The 23,642-nt window shown below is 45.5% G+C and overlaps 1 protein-coding gene across 4 annotated transcripts in view; it reads right to left on the bottom strand.

The window, feature by feature from the left end:
• LOC111158599 (CUGBP Elav-like family member 2) overlaps window positions 1–21,180 on the bottom strand; it is a 321,671-nt gene extending 300,491 nt beyond the window's left edge. For all 4 annotated transcript variants that reach the window (XM_022520725.1, XM_022520726.1, XM_022520724.1 and 1 more), the window contains exon 1: window positions 21,107–21,180. In XM_022520725.1, the coding sequence (XP_022376433.1) occupies window positions 21,107–21,180 (74 nt within the window). The remainder of the gene's footprint in view (window positions 1–21,106) is intronic.
• Between the last annotated feature and the right edge of the window lie 2,462 nt (window positions 21,181–23,642).

Here is a 23,642-nt window from a genome sequence, read left to right as displayed (position 1 = left end):
CTCACTCTGCTTTGCATGTACAGACATGGCAAGACGGTGGCCATCCACGGGCAGGAAGACGGTGGCCATCGATGGGCAGGAAGAGGGTCCAAACTGGCTGTTGGACCTCCCGGTCTCCACTGGGTCAAAGTAAGTGCTGTGTAAGCTGCCCAGTGTGTGGGAAATCGCTAGAGCCTCCTGAACTGATTAAGACCCTGTGAGTGGCAGAGGGCTCGAGGAACAGCCACTAGCACAGCCTGTCACCAAGACAGAGCCCAACAGCGGCACCACAACCAGGGCGTGGAAGATGGCCTGGAGGAGAGAGAAGGTGCCGTGGTTGAACAAGAACTCGCCAGACAGGAAGCTGGCAACAGAACCTTCGTCGTGAATGGGGAGACAACTGCGAAGACCCAGGGCTCCCCCAGCGGTAGTGAACAGGGACTGGCCCGGAAGCAAGCACTTAGCACGTGCTGCCCCATGAAATGAGAATGAAAACCCCCCGGCAGGGAAAAGGGAGAGACCAACCAGCCCAGAGCGACGAAGAACAGAAACGAAACAGACCACCACGTCGGAAATACAGCCTCCAGCAGGGGCTTCCTGGTGGCTCCGAACTCTACCGCTCCATCATGAGAATTCCACATCTGAAAGTTTCTATAAACTCTTGTTCCTTTCATCCTGGGATACAACTTATTCGATGTGAAAACGTTGTTACGGCAGATTCAGATCTTATCAAGCACTAAGCAGGAGTCTGTGTTCACGTAACAGAGAACCTATTTTCCATCTTCTCCAGAAGGGCGTGTCGGGTCTCGTGATCGCTTGTGTCATGTTATCTCCGTGTGGTCGGAGGCGACGCACAGCCAAGGACCCGGACACAGCGAGGATGTGGCCAGGCCCACGGGCGCCGCTCTTCCCTTCCGCCTTGCCCTGCCTGGCCAGACACTTCCTCCTGTCCTCCTTTGCCTTAGATCCCCATGGTCCCATTGTCAAGGACGTGAAAATTATACAAGTTTTCTAAATTTGCCATTTCCCTGAGAGATGCCGACGTCCCTGAAGATGGGAAATCTTCCATTAAAAATCTGCAAAAGCCAAACACATGCTACTAACACATTCTGGTCTTCTCGATCCCTAGAAAGTTTTTGAAATCCTTTCGGTAGAAGTGATACAATATTATTAGCTTGATGGAAGCATCACAGAGAAAATACTACTTCCGTCCTCCCCGCCCTCCCGCCACTCAACATAGATGACGTGTCCCAAAGTCACTAGGAATTAAAAAAATGTATCTTCATATTTGAATTGCCTTGGGCCCATGGTCTCCTTCAGAAGCACTGGCGTGAAGGTGTGAAATGTAACTGATATGTAGTTTTCCCTCATTTTGTAATAAAACTAGCCTGAAAAATGGATATAGAAGTTCTCACTTCAGTGACAAAAGTTATGAAGCACATTTAACATTTATCTTCCACGGAGTGGCTTTAAATAAAGCTTCAAAAATAAACTTGTGACTCAAAATGTTTTCTTCAATAATGTGCATTGAGAAGCTGACAGGCGTAGGCAAGGAAGAAAACGTGCACGTGGGCAAATCCGGAAGAGACAGAGTCGTGTCTCTTGGGACAAGTAACGAAGCCTACAGCGTCGGACCTCGAGGTGTGTTTCGGGGGCACTGGCAGCGCTCCCCGGGACTCCAGAGGTCCCTGCCCCCAGAGTCGGAACGCCAAGAGCTCAGGCAGGACTGGCATTAGCTCCAATGACAGGCTTTTTGTCTTCACGTCCCACGTCCTGGCATATGGTAGGAGCCCCGTGAGCATTTACGCAGTTCATGTCAATACTCAAAATAGGGAGTTCTCGACTTTTCTTCCGTTTTCCTTTGATTTGTTGTGCTCGTGCCTACTCTGTACCATATGGAGTGGGAGCTGGTCGATGCTGTGGTCAGAAAGCTCACTTCATCTTGGTTTCTGGGCTCAGGGTCCTGCTGTCTAATGGGAGAGCCTGGCCAGGACCCAAGCTGCTCTAAGACCATGGTAGATGCCGCCGATGAGCACTGTGGCTTACGTGTGTGTCCCTGCACATGTACGTGCCCAGGACCCAATAGCAGGAGAGGGACGCTCAGCCTGGGATGGGGGAGGGGTGTTCTGGAATGAGAAGGTATCCTAGTTGACTTCCTACAGAAGGGCCTACTTTGCCCTTTTCCAGTTTAAAGATTTTGTAGAGCCTTCCATTTTTTTAATTCCAAAATCATGTTTAATAAGTGAGTTTCATTACTGCCAGAAATGTTTTAATAAAAGTGAACCCAACCAGTATCATTTAAAATAATTATCGTGATTTCAAGCTCATGTATGAAGTTCTAAATATTAAAATGGTTTCATGTGGGATACTTACACAAAGGTTATAGCACATTTTAAGACCATAATCCTTAAGAAATAGTGTTTTATCAAACCCCTTCCATCTGTAACTCACGATACATAAATTTACAGGTGTAATATGCACAAAATCAGTGCTACAATGGATATTCTGAGTTTCACTCCGGAATTCATTTTTAGACCTGTGTAGTGCATAACGTTTGATTGAGCACAGAAATCCCGTCAGAATTCCTACTGTTCCTGCTGCACCAGAACTACTACCCTCTTGATGCATTTGGGAAGAAGAGTAATCATTTCCTTCACACTCTGCGTAAGTCGACAACCATCCTGTATCAATAACTTAGTAATAAGCACTGCAGTCGGAAAGACCATTCAGTTTCACATACCGCATACCTCTATCCGCACAACCTGGTGACGTAACACACGGCAAACCACCTCTGGGGTGTTCTTTTCTTTAAAATGTAGGTCAGAGGCACTGCTCAAATAGAAGCCCAGACCCGGGTGGGGAAGAGAGAAGGGAGAAGTCGTTTCTCAAATGAGGCTGACGCGTATCTCTGGGGAACCCCGACCTGTTGCTCATCCTTGTCCCTGTGGCTCGGTCCCCCCAGGGGCAGTCACTTCCAGGGACAGAGGGACCCAGCACTGCCCGTACTTGCTGGGGCTCCTGTGCCTATGATCACTGACAGGGGAGGCAGACTTATCATGGAACGGGGCTGCCTGGAGGTGCTGGAGAGCATCTGCACAACCGCCAATAATAATAACCCAAACTCAAATCACTTTGGTTTTGCCATAAGCCTGCTCCCGAGGGATCTAAAGCTTTTTACTTTGCCACACCCATTACTTCAACCTATATCTTGATTCTTCCTTGCCCTCTACCTTTATGATTTTTTTTTTAACTGAAGTTCTAGGGCTGTGGACCAGAGCACATCACGACATGAAAGCCAAGATTATAGCAAATCCATGTCAAAGAGAAGACTCAAATGTCAGTAAGAAACGAAATAGCCCAAGCTGGGCTGGGAGGGAACTTTATCTTGTGAAACACCGAGTCCAATAAATAAAGGAAGAAACAACTCCAAGTGTTCTTTCAGTAACTTACAAAACCTTTTGTGGGATTATAATGCTCTTAATAAATTGTTGAAATGGGACTGTGGCCAACTCCAGAACACTCAGGAAGCAGCCACGGCGGAGCAGACAGGCTCCGTCCACCCCTACCCCCGCCAAAGCCCCGTGACTGCCACCAAGCGCAGGCTACTGAGGCAGAAACACAGCTCACCAAAAGACACCCACATAAAATCAACAGATCAAATGGTGAGACCCAGCTTCCCCCACCCCCGTCTGTCTAAGCGGTGTGGTTGAGGATACGCGCTTTCTAGGAAAGAGAAGGTTCAGAATGACAGGCTGAGAGCCAAGGGGCCGGGATGCAAGAGGCCCACAATCAGGAGGCAAGAAACGGGGTGTAGGGAGTTGGGAGGTGAGAGACATGAAGAGTCAGAAAAGGAGAAAGAACCACGTGCCACGGAGACCAAGTGAGGAATTTTAAGACGACAGTCATTTTGACAAATATCTAGAAGATACGCCATGAGTACCTGATGGTGTAAAAAACACTGAGCCACACTGATGCTATCCCTCAGCCACCAGTGAGGAATGAAGTTCATTTTAAATCCCCAGAGAGGACATGGGGTCGCACCAGCAGAGGCAGAGACCCAAGGGTACCACCTTCCCATGAGGAATTGTTCTTAGGGGGCGAAAAGAGATCCAAGGCACCACCAGATGGCAGCACAGAGCCAAATACGATTCCCACTCACTCCTCTAGGACACAGAACAACATTGGATCACAGGAATGGCCAATATATCACTAGAATGTCTACTTTTATGTTTAATAAAAGATAAGATTAGAGAAATAAAAATTGGTCCCCATAGAAAGGTAAATACTGAGGCTGAAGAAGCCTCTTGTCATTGCACAAAACAGACCCACAATTAGTAACTGTACCTTTGCTGTCTAAATGGCAGGGGGAGAGTAATTAACAATTAATAGAAGCTGCCCTCAATTTAAAGCCTCGAAGGGAAGTAATTAAATTTAGTAGAAGCGGTAGCCTCTAAACAAAGACCCATAACACACATACAAAAGGAAACACAGATCTGAATAATAAATGCAAATTAGAAACAAGGTTCCACTACAGACAGAAAGGAAATGATCCTAAAATCCTCAGTCTCTCTGTTCAAGAGACCAGGTTATGAACCTGTTTTAATCCAGGCCAAGGTCTGATCTGAATCCTGGCTGATGTTTCTGAAGTACAACCTTGCTTCCAGAATCTTTATGTATGCGGATCAGACAGCTTCCCACGGCTTGAATTAGCTGTACAAGTACCTTTCATATCAACGCAGATATATACTTGATATATACAGTGTCAACATTACTACCAGGCCCGGAGATCGCAAACATTGCTCTGCTTGTTGGTCATGAAACAAAACTGCCAAGCAGAATCTGTGTAGCTCCAGAGGGTAAATTAGTGTGGGCAACATGGTTATCAGCAGTCTTTAGCTTGCCTCTCGAAGCTTCTCACAGAAACAGTTAGGGAGCAGAAGCGTTACATCTGGCTACAGCTGCACATTACATGGTCCATTGAGACTCAGATGCTGATGGCTGAACTGAATAACAAACAGCTGGGTATAAATGTAAAAATCAGGAAATCGATTTTAAACACACATATTTCACAAATCCTTTGAAATCCTAGCACTGAATGAGAAAGGAATTAGCGCTGAAGAGTGCCAAAGTATCCCGGAGATTAGAATTCAAAAATATAGCTGGGCGCCCCCCCGGTGTCATTATACCTCTGCCAGGCTCTCCTGTTACTCTTTCACAAAAGACAGCGTGGGGACAAACAAAGGCAGTGCCATTGGATCATTTTCTTGCTCTGGTCATGCTCCAGCTGAAAGTCAGCAGGAGTCACGGAGCTTCCTATTTGAGCTTTCAGAATGAGGGACCCGGCTCATGAGTTTAACGGAGTCGAAGGGAGAGGTAGCCCCGAGGCGGCTGGTGTCCGGTCCCCTGAAAGGGAATCCGGGTGCAGCGGCAAGGGTGTCCAGGCAAGGCTGTATACAGCCAGGAACGCCGGGATGCCAGATTCAGGTCAGAGAGAAACTTAAGTGACGGAGACAGCACATCCCAAAGTGCCCAGCAGGGAGCAGACACGTTAAGAACAAGAGTAAGCTTTGGTTAAATTTGTTAAATTTTTTTTGATGAAGTCCCTAAAGTTCATTTTTGCTTTTGTTTCCTTTGCCTTTGGAGACATGTTTTACAAGAAGTTGCTGTGGTCGATGTTGAAGAGGTTACTGCCTACGTTCTCCTCTAGAAGGAAAGGAAAGTGATTGGGGGTAAATCTGAGGGGAAGATGAAAGATGAGAGACTGTGGACTCTGGGAAACAAACTGAGGGTTTTGGAAAGGAGGGCATGGGAGGATGGGTGAGCCAGGTGGTGGATATTAAGGAGGGCACGGATTGCATGGAGCACTGGGTGTGGTGCATAAACAATGAATCTTGGAAAGGAAAAAAAAATTTTTTAAATTAAGACATTAATTTTTTGTCAAATTTTCTCTTAATGAGGATTTAGGTATGGGAATGGGTCGGAGAAAGAGAGGTTAGAAATTGCTTTTTTTCTGAATGTCTAAAAGCATGGAAAACCCTTTATGTGGGGGAGGTTTGGGTTGCTCCTATGTATAGACTTTTCAAAGCTGGCCAACACGTTTGTATTGTATTTAAGAAAGCTAGTGATAATGGCACCAGATGCAATTTGGATGCAATTTATCATCCAAATTCAGACACTTTTTAGGCTGACAGAGGGACGCTAGTAACGACAACGCCAGGACAAATGGCATAAACTGGGAGTATGCCAGCTAACCAGGACACCTACTCCCTGTACCTCGAGCACCAGGGGCATGAAAGGAGCTTGAGGTCTTATCTGGGATGCCAGGTAAGTGGCTGTGATCCCAACGGCTTATTTTTCTCTGCATGGCTACTTGTCCTCAGGATTCCAGATGGAGTGTAAATTACAGAGCGTGTCTAAAGGAAGTTCAGGGAGCAAAAGGGCAGACTAGATAGAACCCAGATTTCTTTGCTTGCACAATTAATTCTGTGGATCACACCAGATCCAATCTGACCTGACAGAGCAGGGCCCTTCTATACAGGGGCAGCTGTTTTAGATGAGAAAGAACTGCAACAGTCCGGGTTTTAATAATTGAGGCTGTTTTCGCCCCCATCTCTCAGACTACCTGGATTCTGCGATCCAAACGCCTGAGATGATCAAAGTGCTAACGTCCATGAACATTTCCACCAAGAAACTCTGTCTTCTCTCCTGGGTCCTTAGTAATGAAGAACGCATGAAATAGGGTTTGTAAGAACTCTAGGAAAGATCCAGATAAAGGGGGAAAAAAGCGATGAGGCAGTATTATGTAATTTACCTAATGGGATGTATAAGATGAAGAATGAAGGTCTTCGGAAGGAACAGGTACATTCTTACTTCCCAACAAGAGAATCCTTCATTGGCCCCAAACAACGCAACAGCACAGACCCTTCTTTTAAACCAGTGTTTCCCCAAAGAAGAAACAAAGTCAACAGGGATGACTGAAGCTCAGAGTCACCAAATGTTGCCTTAGAGTAGGAATTGCTATTAACATTTTGAAAAACTTTTTAACACCAAGAACAGGCAGGCAACCAGCCAGTACATTATGAAATGTGAAGTATTTTTGTTGAGAACGAGGATGAAGATAAGTTCCAACTCCTGTTCACTGGGAGACAGTTTAGAGTTAAAAAAAAAAAAAAAAGAATTTTTTTTTTCAGTACAGAAAATGTTTAGGTGGTTTCCACATGACAACAAACTGATTGATTACAGCCGAAGAATACGTCAGCTGTGACTCAAATCCTAAGCTCCTCTGCTGTCCAACTTAATTTTAACTCTTCAATCTGTGGTTTACACTGAAAAACTGCCCTGTACTTTCTGACTTGTGTTGAATTGACCACACCACCGTGGAATCAATCTGCTATTGTAGGGACAGACAAGAAACCTTAGAGTCAGATAACTCTAAAAGCTAATTTACTTTGGTTCTGGGCTAATTACATTTCTTAAAGTCAGTTTTGCTGATTGGTTAAGAATCCAAGCTATCAAAAGCCCAGGCACTTAGAGACATAAACACAAACGGTCAAAAAACAGTGGGCGTGGGGCTGAACATCAGAGAAGGGTACTTGTGACTCACAGAGGGACTCTGTGAAATACACAAACTGAGTTGCTCTCAGTTACACCTTGCAACTGGGCACTGAGATTACGGAGACCGGCTGCATCTCAGAGTTTTCCCAGCAGAGGTGTTGTCCCAAAAGCCGCAGCTATCCATTTACATTTAAAAGTGTACATGATAAAAACCCACAACACTTGTTGACGTGTTGTGTTACGTAGAAGGCATTTTAACTGGATGCCAGTATTATTTAATTTCAATTCCATGAATGTTAAAAATACTGAGTACAGGTGGTTGTTTTCATGTTATATGTCAAGTGGTCTGTCCAAACCCCAGCCCGCCTTCGAGTTCTTAATTTACGTTAGAATGTGGAACCCCATATACATGTATATGGGGGAATATCCAACCAGGTATACAGCAGGCCTTCCTAGACAGATTTTGACTGTCCACAATTTAATTATCACCTAATAGACACTTGTTTGATGACAGGTCTGTCCTACCTGTCAGGGCTCCATAGAATCAGGAACAGGCTGTGGCTTCTCTGAACCACCTCAATCAACTGCTCTGTTCCTATTCTGGATTAAAGCATCACCATGATTTTTCTTCAGTTTCCTGAGAATTTGAACTCTACCAGGGTCTGGAGAGTGAGCTGTGGCATTCTGAACCATCCCATAAATGACAAATACCTTAAAAACAGAAACAACAGAGTGACAATGCTAATCGTAACTTCTTCCTCCTGTTTGCTTTACCTCCGAAACCAAGGAACATTCTTCTATTTCACTGGTTCCCTGGGTGTTAAGACAGAAATAAACAATGAGTGAAATACTAAGTTCTAACATGTCAGATTTTTTTTTTTTTTTTAAATTCCAAGTGGTGTAAGCTCTCACTAAAATTAGAAAGAGGATCTCATCTGTGTGTAAGAAAGCTAAATTGGCCAGCATGTCTATTGTGCCTCACGGCCAGGCTCTCAGACCAAAGAAGAGCCTAGCTTACAGTAGTGTCTACATCGGAGTCTGTTTCAATCATGCACTACGGGGGGGGGGGGGGGGGGAGGACTGTAAAAATACAATGTCACAGCGATAGAACAGTGTCTGTATCTCAACCAACTCTGTCAACTTGGCCCATCATGCTTGCATCTAAATCCAACTGTGGTTTCTTGTGCCACATCCTGGAAATGGAGGATTTGTGACAGGAGATGCCACTGTGACCGAGGGGACAACGGAGCAAACCAAGTGCTGAAACAGTCCTAGCATTTTCTTCCAGTTATAGGATCATCACCGGGAACCCAGCACTTTGACAGAGTGTTCAAACATCGGAGAATGGAGTTGGTATCCTGTAGCTGAGAGCCATGGTGCTGGGCCTTCCAGTCTGATTTCTGAAAGCCTTATAATGAGGGTGGAGTGGGTATACATTCCATTCTTTGGCTGTATTTTTGTTCAACAAAGCCTGCAATTTTCAGTCACTTGAAAATGTAATTATAGATAATGTTTGCATCAGTAGCAAGAATACAATAAGCTCGGGGCGCGAACACTCCACTCAAATCACAGCCTCTTAGGTTGTGACGCTGGTCTCCTGCCAAGAGTAAAGGCATTTCGACAAGCTCATACTCGGTAGGAGATGGGTTCAGGGTTGGACCAGCCCCTGCACGGGTTCTACCCTACCGCATCCATTACCCCGTCCTTTACATTGGGTTTCTAGACACAAAATGGAAAATGGGGCTGAAAATTCAGAGTTCCGTCACAAGTTTCTGCACTTGCGCACAGACGTATGAGGGGGGCTGAAGTTTACAGACATCGGGAATGGACGGGACACCAAACTCAAGGCGACGGAACTGTCAATCATCTGAAATCCTTTGGTCCAGAGACTGGCGTATGCTCTTGCCTCCCTATCAGGTCCACTTACGAAGGGGGTGGGGAGACCGCAGGGAACAGGGTACTGCATAGGTTAGTTACCAACTGAGGGGGGACAGTGGAGCTGAATGTCACCTGACAGCCTTTTTCTAACTCACAAGGTGGCCTGCTCTGGGCTCAAGGTGCCCCTGAGGAAGGCCACCTGTCCATCAGATGTAAAACTAAGAAGTTGGAAATAAATGAGGGAGAAGGCCAGGTGCCTCATGCAGTCCTCACAGGAAACCTCTTCGTGAAACGTACGGTTGTCTCGAAGGAAGGAGAAGGATCGGCCTGAACGTTCAAAGCTAACGGCTTCTTCATCTCGGCAGGGAGTGTGGTCGGAGGTGTTAAGAGAGCTTGACACGGCTGTGGTCCCCCTTCCTACTGACATCGCTCCCAACACTCTTGCCTTCTAGACTCAGAAACGGGTCTGGTTATGAAATGAAATCAAGCACAATTTATGGGAAAGAGCACATAAAAAGCAGATCATGATTAGGTCATCGCTAAGAAACTGTATTTCATACTCGGAATTCCCACTCGCCAACATACCCAGAAATCTGCTCACCGCATGGAAGGGTCTAAGAATCCCTCGAAAGACAGAAGCAGCCTCCCGGACCACAACATTAGGGGGGCACAAGGAAAAGACCTCAGGCTTTGGAAATGGGCACCTTGAAGCAGACACATACTTCCATCGTCTAGAACTTCTTCTCATTTGCAAAATAGGAACGATACAACTCATCTTGAAACATTTTTCTGAAGATTACTTATAATTTATATAAATTCCTTAGCCTAATGGCTGGCCCCTATCCTCAGCTAGTATCATACAACATTCCAGAAGGTATACCCACAGGAAGGTGGCATCCTTTAAAGTATCAGTGATCAGGAGAAAAACATCTGACAAGGAGTATTTAGTTGTCAAAGAATTATAGCTTTGTTGACACGAGAAAACATTTTTTGTTGGCTTCTGGGTAGATATCATTATTTGATTGAACAGACAACTAGAAATCAATTTGGATCAGAAGTATCACGTTCTGAGTAGACTTGAAAAACAAGACACCGTTGGGGCAAGATAAAGGCCACCACGTGGTTTCTGTGGCCGACAACCGTCCAATTTTGGTCACTTTTTATAACCACTGGACACAAAATCTTGGCCCGACTGAAAGGCTGCCTTGCAAAGTTAATTCGGCTTCTCTGACTCTGAGCAGATAGAATGTGCTGGTTGCAAAGTGCCCGTCAATTCGCTCAGGAGCACCTGTGGCATCCGGGTGGCAGGCCCCTTCTCCAAAGGTTCCGCCAGCTTTGGGCCCCAGGCCTCATTCTCCTGGCACAACAAGCCGAGGACCGGCCATCAACTCTGACGGCCCAGTTCACCCTCGTGCAAGGCGGTCTGTTCTGGGAGGCGGGGCAGACTTCGCTTTGGAGGTCACACTCGTGACCTGGAGATCCTCGGTCAGCGTCACTGTCTCAGCCAGAGCAGGTGCGGACTCTTCCCCTGGCCCATCCCTGGGGAACATCCTTCAACCAACGGGCTCAGACAGGCTGTCGGCTTCTCAACTGAGTCTGAACAGGTGTGATCTTAATCAAGTGACTTATAACATTAGGAGCAAATCTTCACACTAGCTCAGGCAGCTCTGGTCTCTTAGGACCTCAAGGACCCTATCGGCTCTGTTGGGAGAAGCCAGTGCCCGTTTATTAAGGCACAGACCAGAGTAAGTATGACGCACCCTACAGTCGGGCGTCACCAGGACCGACACCCTAGACCCATTGTGCCACCTCGTAAAAAATCAGATTCCTTCTCCAAGTCATTTCCCACTTTGGAGACTCTCCTCCTCTCAGCTCTAGGCATTCTGTGGCCTGAGCTCCTAATGAGGTGGTTAGATGCTGGGATTTACAACAGACCCTCTCCATATGCACATCACTGAAATTGTTTTCCCAGTGGCTGGGTTTCTGTTAGGGTTAGGAGTCCCATTACTGGGAACCAGACTGGGTATAGTGTGGCCCATTCTCTCCCCGTAAGAAAATCAAGATCTGTCTCAGCTGCTGTAGAGATGGGCTTTTTCAGAACACGCATATGGGGACACTGGGTGAAGATATTGCTTTTTGCTTTAGCCCTATCCCAGGATGGAAGTCCGGACCACAAGTTCACGGTTGAAAGATGAACCACATTTTATTTCTCAATCATCATGCGGAGAAGGGAGAGGGGGGAAAAAAATCAGTCTTTACAATGTTGTCCTGGGGACTGAGCATTTTCTGGAAGTTTATATGGGAGCAATACTGCTTTATGGGTGTTTGGCTGAGACTTTAAAGCACAAATGTTCTGAGGGAGAACACATTAACTCGTCAGTGTAATGAGGTTTCACTGTACTTGACTCTCCCAGGAAATGCAGGTGAACTTGTGGTCAGTTTCAAGTACCAAGAAGCTATAAAATATTTAGGTTATCGTTCTCTTCCCAATGTTAGCCTCACAATAATTCTGTGGGACAGGTAAGGAGTGTATCTTAATATCCTTATTTTCTAGATGAGGAATCTTGACAAGTCCCCTGAGACCAGAGATGGGCAGGGAACTAAGCAGAAGAAAAGTCCGGGGAACAGCTGAACGGTTGCTGAGTGAAGCCCGGGGCTGGAGACACCCTACAGCCACACCCCCAGTGACTTCAGTCCCCCCCACGCAAGCAGACCCCAACGCAGGGCAAGCGTCCCCGCATGTGCACACAATCCAAGAAGAAGTCATTTCTAAGTCAAAATTCAAACCCACACAGAGCCAGTGGAATGAAAACATTTCCTAGATTCTTCCCTTGGAGAAAAGTGAATTCTGTGGCCAGTGTTCACTTAAGAGAGAGAGAAGTGCTTTGCCTCAGTCTCTCCTCCAGGGCAGGGCTCTGCCAGGGACCGCTCAGGATCGGGAGGGAGGAGCCCCCTCAGGACTGCTCTGGTTAAGGCAGGAAAGCAGGTGCTGGAAGTGACCCTTTGACATCTAAGAGGAAAAGAAAAGGAAGGAGAAAAAGAGAAAAAGAGGGGAAAAAGGGGCAGAAAAGACGGCTTTTTGTGAAAAGAAATAAGACTCCTGCCAGGGAGCATCATCATGCAGGATAAACACGACCTGATACTAAGAAATCGCCTGGAGGGGGAGGCGCCAGCGGTGCTCAGCGGCATCCGGCTTCTCAAGGACTGGTGGGGCGCCTTTCAATCCTGACACCAAGGAGAGAGGGCTGGGTGGACAACGGGGGTCACGAGGAAAGATGTCACCAGCGTGGACTGAAGGGAATAATTGCTGTTGGAGGCCTCCTGGTGACAATTTCGAGAAAGCAAACACAGCTGCAGCAGAGCCAAATATAGCTGCCCAAGACAATGGCCTCCGTAAAGTTAATCATTCTGAAATACGCTCCCCTTCTGCTCACGTGGAAAACGCAACACCCCTTCTATAATGTCGGAAGGCAAAATACAGTTAGATGCACAGGAACACGCAGCTGCTCTGCGGAGTCTCCTCCAAGTGATGGCCGAGGGCTTCCCACGCCGCCTTCCTCCCCGGGCTCCCGGTTCCGAGAGCTGGATGCAGGGGGCCCCTTCTCTGCCCACGGAGAAGGCTCTTGGGCAGGGCTGAATTAAACGGGCTTAGGGAAGAGGAAAAGAAGAGAAGGAAAGAGCTATCAATTAGGAAAAGGCAGATCAAGAGGCAGAAAGAGCTATCAATTAGAGAAAGGTGGAAAGCAAACTTCAGAAGCACCTGCTCTGTTCGGGACCTAAAGGAAATCCAAGGGGGGTGCGGAGAATCGGGAGTGAGGGGTTAAACAGAGCAGCCCGACTCCATCAACACACAGGAGTCCTCTCCCCGAGCCTGACTTCCTCCTGCTTCTCCACAGCATCTTTATTATTCCCTTAAGGTTTTTCAAGGAACAAATGAAATGTCATGTTTCAACTTTTTTTCTGCTTCACCTGTGCGACACCCAACGTCTTACCCTGGAGATGCAGGGAGAAAGAGAGAAAACCGTGCGCGTTAGGATGGTTTCCACCAATTCGCTCTGGCCCCTGACGGGTCCCTACATCCCCGCCACGTTAGCCTTTTAAAGGGGCTCCGTTCACGTGCGGAACTCTCACCAGGCACGATGAAATGGTCAAGCACTCTGCGTTGTAGGGCCAGCAAGCTCTGGGGTCATGATCTGCATCTCGGAGGAGGGTGGTCAGCAGTGGCCAAGAGGCACAAGGTGAGGCGTGTGGTCTGGCCGGCATTAGCTATGTCTACCCTAGAAAATGGCCTTTTAGGGTCAACTGTCTAGGTTGCTCTGTGAAGGGACTTCCTTCCTACTCCAAGCCTGAAAGATCCTAATGGCAGCAACGTCCTGATTGCAGCTGAGAAACAGAAGGGGCCCCCAGGTCCTGGGACTTTGTAGCGAGGATAGAAAGGGTCACCCAGTAAGGTGGGACAGCACTATCAGGGGGACTTCTTTTCTCACCTTTAATAGAAGCAACTCAGAGGCTCTAGGCCAAAGGGTCAGAACATGGCCCTGAGCCCTATTTCTAGCAGGACCACCGACCTGAATCCATCTCTCGTCAAGACGCTGAGGCTTCCCAAATCTTGAAATTTTCAGTTGTGAAGATAGTAACACACAAACGTAGGCACGTTTACATATGTTACAACATGTTTCCTATGTTAGTATCTAACAACTTCATAACTTTTATAGCCAAAGATCATGGAGCAGAAGATATTTTAAGAAAGTAAAGAATTATGCCCAGTAAGATCATTTCTTTTTTTTTTTTTTTTCAGTAAGATCATTTCTAACATATATATTTTTTCACATATATGTGCATATATATGCATATGTATGTGTATAGACACACACACACACACAGCCCTTATGTCTACTGACCACAGCCAAGTGAAGAGCACTATTTTGCTCTTTTAACTTATGAGAGGACCAGCTGATTTTATTTTTGGCAGATACATGTGGTACAACTCTCCTCCTATAGAAGGAACCCAGGAAAAAATGAAGACATAATTTATGGGGAAGGATATAAAATACCACCTTAAAGTTTAGTGAGCCCAAGTCCAACCATGAACTTTCTTTATAAAAAAGCATGGAAGTTAGGCATTGCAGTGTAAAAATCACAGAACTTTAGATCCTAGTAGGAAAGCTGAAGAACTAAGTCACTCTCCCATGGTACTCAAAACACAAAAATCATGTTTAAGCTGTCCAAAAGTTATGTCAAAATGTCAAATTAATTGCATTCTGAGGAGTGAGTCACCACCATCATCTGTGCCACTGGGGGATCTTCGGGCCCTACTGGAGCTTATAAATGCCAGACAAAGCAGCTGATGGGTTGGGGGAACTGGATGTCCACAGTCATAAGTCACAGGCATAAGCACTCTTACTGAGGAGATGAAGGACTCTGGCTTCCTTAATTATTAAGACCTTAAAAAAAAAAAAAAAAAAAAGACTAAAAATCAAAATATCCCGGGGTGCCTGGGTGGCTCAGTGGGTTAAAGCCTCTGCCTTCGGCTCAGGTCATGATCCTGGGGTCCTGGGATTGAGCCCCGCATCGGGCTCTCTGCTCAGTGGGGAGCCTGCTTCCTCCTCTCTCTCTGCCTGCCTCTCTGCCTACTTGTGATCTCTGTCTGTCAAATAAAAAAAAAAAAAAATCTTAAAAAAAAAAATCAAAATATCCTATAACCCCACTTTTAAGGCGATGTTACTATTAAAGGAATCTCGTGACCTGGTCATGGATCTATAGGACCAACACTTACCGTCCTATAGACCAAAAGGGAGCACAAACCATTGAAACTGAGACCTCCTCAGAATAGACTTATTTAAAATCCGACCTTAAGTTAAAGGGCATAGGGGTCTGGTAGAGAAGTTCGGAATAATAAACCAAAATGATGTTTTAGTCTAAATACAGCCTAAACCTAATTTACATAAATCTTCAGAAGGGGAAAAAATGGGTCTAATAATTTGCTGGCAAGTTGGCTCTGAGGCATTCATTCAAATGGAGTAATTAAAATTTAACCAAAAACGGAATTTGTACTCATCTGTCATTTCGAGAGCCGTAGGATTACATATTTATTAGCATTCCATTTTAAAGTATCAGCTGATGCTGAAGTATCACTCTCAGTATCTGAACATAATACACAATCTGCAGTTCATGAAACAGACCGCTCGTAAAACTCCGGGTGCAGCTCTGGGAACGTGTAAACCTCAGATATTCTCACCAGGCAATGCGACCACGTAACCGGAATTGTCTTTCTATAAAACCAGGTGGAGTAATCACTTTCCGCCGTGATTTAGGCCAAATGGGAAGGGTGAAACCGTTCAAAAATCTCCCCGTTCCCCCCTTTCTTTTTAAAGTCCTGTTTAGGAGGAGTCAAAAGCTCACAGTAAATGAAAAAGAAATCCCCAGGAGAAGGAGGTTTCTATCCCTTCGCATCTAGATTCAGAGCGTGAGACGACTGGATGGCACAATTAAACAGTGATAATGCTAAAGGGGAATAATTATTTTACAATTACCTGAGAGCATCGCATTTACGGCGCTAATTAGTTTTTGTTTCCCACAAAGGTTTTTCCAAGGATGTGCAGCTCCATGTCTCTTAGCTTTAGCAACAATAGCTCTCTCTTAAGGAAAAATAAAAATACATTTTCTGCACTGCTACCCAAGTGGCACACCGGTGACGCTGGCCTGTCGTATTCCCGGTCCCTCCCTGATAGTGGAAACAGACATGGGGGCATGGGAACTGATCGGTGCTAATGAACTGGAAACCAGGAGTACTTTGCAGACCCTCCCTTCCATGTCGTGCAGAACATGTATCGCAGGGTCAAACAGTTGGCCCTCTGTGGTGCCCTAATCTGCAAACAAAAAAGCAAAAATCTGAGCCTTCCCTGAAAAAAAACAAAAACAAAAGCACAATCCTCCAGAGTAAATACTCTCCAATTGGAAATAAAGACTTTTCAAGTTTGGGTCAAGTCCAGCACCGGAAATGCGACGCATCGGTGGCTTATGAATTTAGCTCCTTGAAACACGTTGAAAATGTCAGGCTTCCCGGGGAATGCCAATCAGATAAAGGATGCTTTACAGATACTGTTTTCCAGTTGCAAGGTGGATTTGAGAATGTGCTGCAGTGACATCAGGGACCCTGCAGAAGTCTGCATACAGGCCTCAAAAAGGAGCAAAACCTTGCACTTCGGCAGGACAGCAAGAGATCACAGCCTGTGCTGGTCGTAGGACACTTAAGTTTATCAGAAGATTTGCATGCCAACATGGTACCTGTCCTTAACGGGAATCTGCATTTCATCTGTAAGCCACAAAACCACAAGGAAGGGGTAAGGAGAAATGCAAAGTTTGCAAGTTTATGTAAATAAAGGGGGGGGGGGCGCTGAGTAGATTTCAGTCTTTTATCAGAGGCCGAGTATACTGTTGCTACAGCTGTTGGAGCAGGGAGGGGAGAGGCGCTCTGAGGTGGAGAACATTCTAAATGATCCCATGAAATCTTAATTACTAGGTTCCTATCTGAAAAATCTTATCTCCTTTTTTATCTTGTCTTGCAAGGTTCCTGTGACCCCTAGTTCACAGCATCTCATCAAGACAAGCCAGAGTAATCTCAATCCAGCAAATGACAATTAAGCAGCGATACTTAACAATTAGCATAATACCTTGAACCCAGATCAAAGATAACACTGGTGTTCGAAACTGCCAATATGGCCTGAGTTTTTGGCTTCAGGAAGCAGCTGATGCTAACAAATGTATTCCTTACTGAGAAATGCTACCTGAAAGTATACTTTTAAATTTTTCCTTAAAAACCCATACACATAACTCTTCTTTTGGAGTCTTCTGTCTTTAATTCCTCACACAATCATCCAGGAATCAGGTGATAAGTCTCAGTTATCACTGTATTTTATTTTTGGCATTTTCCAAATATACATCAAATGTCATCTGGGAGTGAAAAAAGGAGACCCTCACGCTTTGACCTTCATCTTGCTGGTACCTTGTAAACCAGAAAGTATTTTTAATTAAAATATATTCCCTTTAATTAACATATGGAATAAGAGTGTGAGTTTGAATTAAATAAGGAAGTCAATCCTGACAAGTGCTATGTATTTCCTATAATGGTCAACCATTCTCATGGGGCACAATTTTGGTTTCCTGATAAAAACTGATGTCGAATATTTAATTCACAGTTCTCTCCTCCCTCCCCAACAATGTGCGAACTGGCTTTTATATAACACACGCACAAGCCAACCATAGCTTTGCTGTTTACTGCCTCTGAGGCATGAGGCAAGCACAGAACCTCCTTAAGCATGACCTGTAAAATGGGTATAATATGCCCCCTGCAGATCTATCATCAAGGTTAGAGACAGATAAATCAAGTGCCTTGGCGCACAGTAGGTGTTCAATTAAAGACTCATGTTATAGTCATTTAAGGAGGTAAAGGGAGAACTGGCCACATTGCCCCAAAAAATGTTCTTAATCTATAAAACGAGGAGGTTTGACCAGATGCAGATGGTCTCTAAAGCCCCTTTCAACCTGAACAATGAAAGTCCCTTAGAACCACCTTTCAGTTTAACTGGACACTGACAGACATTTTTCCAGTTATCTTAACTTGGGAGGACTTCATCAACAAAAATGGTGAATTCACCAAGTTGATGGATTTACACTCAGGCTAACTCTTCATTTCCAACAAGGTTACTGAATGAAGGTGAGAAAAACACATTTTCATTTTAATTTATTGCTAGCTTCTTGGTGTCTTATTCTAACATCACAGATGATGATAATTTTAAAGCTGCATTTGTAGATTTTTTCCACCTGCAAGTTGTCATTTCCAAGACATTATTCTTAGATTTTTCTGTTTAAAAATTCAAAAACATCTAAAACCCCCGAATACCTACATGATCATTAAAAAGGTTAAACAAAGGAAACCCTCATCTCTAGCCCTGTTCCAAAATGCCCCAGTTTAAAATAACGTTTTTGAACTCAGTTCCTATTTCTATTTTCATTATGCTGTGCTGCAAACGATATTCTACAGCCACACAAAGACAAAACATTAGTGGTTAAGATTATTTAAAAGGTCTATTTCCATTTACAGTTTCGACCCTGAACGCTTAAAAAACCAAGACTTAGAAGCATAGGTCCTAACAATACAGACCCACTGCAGAGCCTTAAACTGGATGGCTCGTGGGGCCATCAAGCATAATAATTCATCTGAAAAACTATTTGTTCATCTGCCTTGAGGACTCAAACATATTACATCTTGCAAACTTATGTAATATATTCTTGTGGGAGAACGCCATTGAAAATATGTCCTACTGCTTTAGAAAAATCAACACCAGAAAAGCCCCTATGCTTATTTAAGTTCCTTTTAGAACATGCCAACATCGAGCTGAATGCAATTTAGTCCAAATGGCAATATACCGTATGTGACAACCAGTCCCCAAAACAATAAATCCGCACAGCTATCTTCTCAACCGCATGCATATGGCGATCAGATACACTGCTAGGTTGGTTTCAAACATTTTCAGCTTGTCATATGTCCTCCCACACACCTCTGTTCCCCAAAGACAGTCTCCAATGTGAGTTCATTACAAACTATTTTGGAAAACATGCTACAGTGCTCTCGGGACTAAGACAACAGAATAGTTATCTCAGAAACAAATATGTACAAAACCTCTATTTTTCTTTTCTAAAAGAAAGTTCAATTAAGCGATAGTTGACAGCACTGAAAACAATGGGAGTTTAGTTCCAAAAGATACCGTTTGGAAACAACAAGCATGTAGAAGAGAAGTAGGGTAGAAGTTATGTTAAGGTTTGCACAGGAGACTCCGTGACTGAGATACAAAAGCTCTATTCAGAGCAAACAGTTTGAAAAAGCCACATTCATCCACCAAATGAAAAGCACAAGTTACAGTTTCATAATTTAACTGACAAGCGTCAGCATCTTTGGGAGACCATAACATATTAAATTCACAGAGCATTCATTAGATATATTATAATCACCTAAGTAGCAGGTGACCATAAGTTCACAATCAAGCCAATTCCTTTCCCTCCACACTCCTCTAGAGAGCAGAAAATACAAAACTTTCAATAGCAAACGTACAAATATTACACATCTATACAGACTACATCTATCTATCTATCTATCTATCTATACATTCAGGTGGACAGAACCGAGATCTTGCAAACAAGTATCATGGGAACCTTAGTAATCAAGATAAATTTCCCAGAGAAAACTGCCAAAAGGAAATTCAATATTTTAATTTACATTATCTGATTATCTTAGTTGGGACAATGAACCTGATCGTGTGTGCAAGCAAGTCCACATTCTTCATATCGACTGGAAGGGCAATTGCACTGAACAGATTCTATGCTTGCCTTCCCCCACATTTTTTTTTTTTTTTTTTTTTTTTGTAATCCTAGGGGCTCAAATAATTGGCCACTGCGGAGTTTCTCAAAAATCTCTCAAACTCATAACATTTAACATGCTAGAAAATGAATCTAGCACCAAAGGGGAAAGTTAGTTGCCAGAGAAATGGATCATAAAGCTCTGAATGGCCTACAGATTGCAAAGGGTATATAGTAAGGTGTCAGAGAGAATCTGGATGTGAAATCGTAGGGCGGGTAGAAGAGGAAACATTTTGTATGTACTCTTCCCAAGGATAACAGTCCCTTTTTGCACTAGATCATCGGCAGCCCAGACTCACTAGCAGATGTCTTGCCTGGTAAGAGAGAATTTTACACATTCCCAGTCTAAAATGGACACAGACCTTTCCGACCCGCTCTGGCAATCCCTGCAGGTTTCTTTTTCATAACACGACTGAATACCAGTGGACGCTATGGACCCCATAGCGCCTGAGCTGATAAGACAAACTTTCCTGTCAAGACTAACGAGCCAGATAAAAATTAGATCCACTTTCCTCCGAAATCCCAGCTCTCTACTTTTCCCAATAAACTCTCCACCCTAGTTTGACGACACACAAAACCACCAGAATCACATTAATTATTAAATTACAGACCGCATATCAGACAAACCACCATGATTATGTAAAAATTACCTCTAATTTCTGCAACAGAGTACACCGGGCTATTTTAATGCTTTATAATTATCCATCCCCCTCCCCCCCCTTTTTCCCCTCTTCTCTCCTACCACCAGAAAGCAGTCTTCGCAAATCAAAGTCAGAGGAGCGGGTCATTTGGTGAGAAGGGATCTTTAAATGGGCCACGAGAGCCCCATCAGCCCCGCATTTCAGATGACACGAGCGTGCACGCGCACACCCCGCCCCGCTCGCCGCGCCCCGCCGGCCGGACCCCCGGACCCCGCGTCGGGCTCGCCGCTCCCCACCTGGTCCCCCGCTCGCCGCTCCCCGCCTGGAGCCCGCGCCCAGCCTGCCACCCCTCGCCCCGACCCCGGTCCCCGCTCGCCGGTCCCCCACCCCGACCCCGGTCCCCGCGCCCCGCTCGCCGGTTCCCCCACACCGACCCCGGTCTCCGCGCGGCTCGGCGCCGCACGTCCGGACACTCTCGCCCCGCGCCGCCTCCGAAGCCCAGGGGAGGCGGCCGGCCCCGAGCCGCCGCCCGCTCTCGCCCTCCCCGGGGCTCCGGGGAGGAGACCCGGCGGCAGCCGCCCGGCCGAGGGCGCGGGGGAGAGCGGCCACGCGTGCCCGGGGCGGGGGCTCACACTCACATTCTGTCGGGAACTAGCAGGCGGCCCTCGACCATCATGTCCGGGAGGAAATCCAGCTTGAAGGCAGAAGTCATGTTCTCGGCGCGCGCGCTGCGCTGCGCTCGGGCGGCGGGGGGCGGCTGTGCGCGCGTCCGAGCGGCTGCGGGCGGCGCGAGACGGGCAGGGACAGGTGCGCGCGGCCTCCCGGCGGCGGCCGCCCGAGCCGGCACTTGTCACATCCTCTCCCCTCCCGCTCTCCGCCAATCCCCTCCGAAAGCCAGCGCCCCGGCGACGGTCTGCGGAGCGCCAGGTGCGGGGAGCGGAGGCGGAGCTCCGCGCCCGCCGCGCCGCCGCTTAACCCCTGCGGGCCCGCCCGCCCGGCCCCCGGAGGGAGGGACCCGCCCGAGGCCGGCGGCTGGGGAAGCTGAGCTCACCAGCTTTAAAAATAGCCCGACTTTCCGAGGGCCCCCAGCCTGCAGCAAGGCAAACTAGTTCAGCACGCTGACTCGGGCCAGTTGCGCTCAATTCCCTGATTCCACGGCGCTTGGCACGAGGCCCGAACAACCGCTCTAGTAGATTTAGTGCCCCCGTATTGCCAGAGCCCAGTTCCCATGCCCGGCAAAACCCAGCTCCCAAGCCCGAGGGACACGGAACCCCCAGGAGTGTTTGCTGAAACGCTTTTCTGGGCGATCTGCTCGCCAGGGTATGAACTAACAATAACAACTGATAGAGCATTCGTGGCTAGCCCAAGTAAATATCAGATAAATGGCCCAAGTGACATTTAGGCACTTAGCCCAATGCTTTAAAGGACAAAGAGGACTCAATCTCCACACAATTACATAGCCTTTGTATCCTCTCCACAAGAAGACGAAGTTGGGAGAATGTGAATAGCAGTCATCACGTTTTCTTTTAAGAAGAAATCAAATCTGTCATTTTTCTAGGATTTAATAAAACTACCGAAAACCAACGGTGACTTTATTGAAAGGCTGTGAGATCTATAACGTAGTGGACGTGAAACTTAAACACCCATTTTAAGATTTGCAACTATTTACTAATAGGGCTTGAGAATGGCCAAAATTTCACAAATGAAGAGAAACAGGGAGTTTAATTTTCCCAAGTGATTTGCAAAATTCTCGAATGGTAAGTAAGTGGTGGCATTCTCCCTCACTCTTGTCGTTGTTTGGTTATTAGGATGAAACCAAACATCTCACAATGTCACAAGTACCTAAAACCTCTCATAGCTCATGTGCAAAGCAGCATCATTTAATTGCTTACCAGAAGTTTCCAGTTTGCCTCTTTCTTGTAATCACTTTTATTTTTCACACCTGGCGATGTAGTTGCGGTAACCAGGGGGTTAAACCATTAAGTCACGTGTGTAGTCAGATATATCAGGTGTTATCAAACACAATAACATGGAGAAAAGATCTACTCTCACCAACTTCTTGGGGGATGAGAAAACTGACCATCTTTGGAGATGATGAAGGAAAAGAAGTATTTATATACCAATGTTAAATCCAGGCTTGATGGACTGAGCGCTATGAAGTAACAGGCCTGGAGTATTCAATTAAGTCCATACATACTTAATGGACTCGATTTCCTTCTTCAGCTGAACCATATATCTGGTTTTGACCGAGATAGTTCTAATTCCAAGGCCAATGTAGGGCTAGGACTAACCTTCATTTGAAAATACTGCCTTTCTGAGGAACAAGGTCTCGGTTCCTATACGGAATTGAAAAACAGATACAATAAAATGAATTCTTGGATCCAAAGTACCCAAACTTTTCCTGATATCACTAATTTCCATTTATTCTCTAGCTCTGCTACTACAGACTGCCTTTGAAATTATAAGAATTTTGTTGGTCTTTCAATAATCTTAATAAGGTAATTAACTGGATAAATGAGACCAACCTTGTCAGTTCTTGGTTTTCATATATTATTTATATAAATCCCAAATGTATATAATGAGCTGACTGTATAACAAATTTATTTTAAGAATGAACAGAACTGGCCTCTAGAACAGAAGCAAAACACAAGCACGTTAATCAAAGGGAGAAATATTTCCAAAAAGCTACATATCTACATTCTATAAGCTAGAAGAAGCTTCATTAACATGTACACTTCTGAAATATTTATTTTCTCTTTAATTGCATGTGAATTAGTTGGGAGAAGCTGTAGGGAAGCCTTCTTACTGATTTAAGCCTTCTCAGCAGTTTGTTAAATTCTAGCCTCAAATCCCTTGAGGCAATAGTGGATTCCAAGCAGCTTTTAATCATACTATGAGGAGGGTGAAATAGTGTGTAAGTAGGTCATAGAGACAGAATTACAAGTGCATAGGTTATTGCCTTATTTAACAACTACAGCGTACCCGAGTTTTCAAAGCACATTTGCTTTTGCCATTTAAAGTTAGAAGCAAAACCAGGGTCAGATACAAAAAGAAAACTCACTCTTACATTGGATACCGTGACGATGCGAACCAAGGAACACTTATGGATGGCAGCTGAGTTTAAATCGTTTGGTTGCTAAATACATAAATACTACAGTGATTGTACAGGTACCT

Source organism: Enhydra lutris, unplaced genomic scaffold, assembly GCF_002288905.1.
Source record: "Enhydra lutris kenyoni isolate GAN:26980312 unplaced genomic scaffold, ASM228890v2 scaffoldscaffold61, whole genome shotgun sequence".
In the NCBI taxonomy this organism is placed as follows: domain Eukaryota; kingdom Metazoa; phylum Chordata; class Mammalia; order Carnivora; family Mustelidae; genus Enhydra; species Enhydra lutris.
The sequence above is the reverse complement of the archived record's forward strand: the minus strand, read 5'-3'. Positions and strand labels throughout refer to the sequence as shown.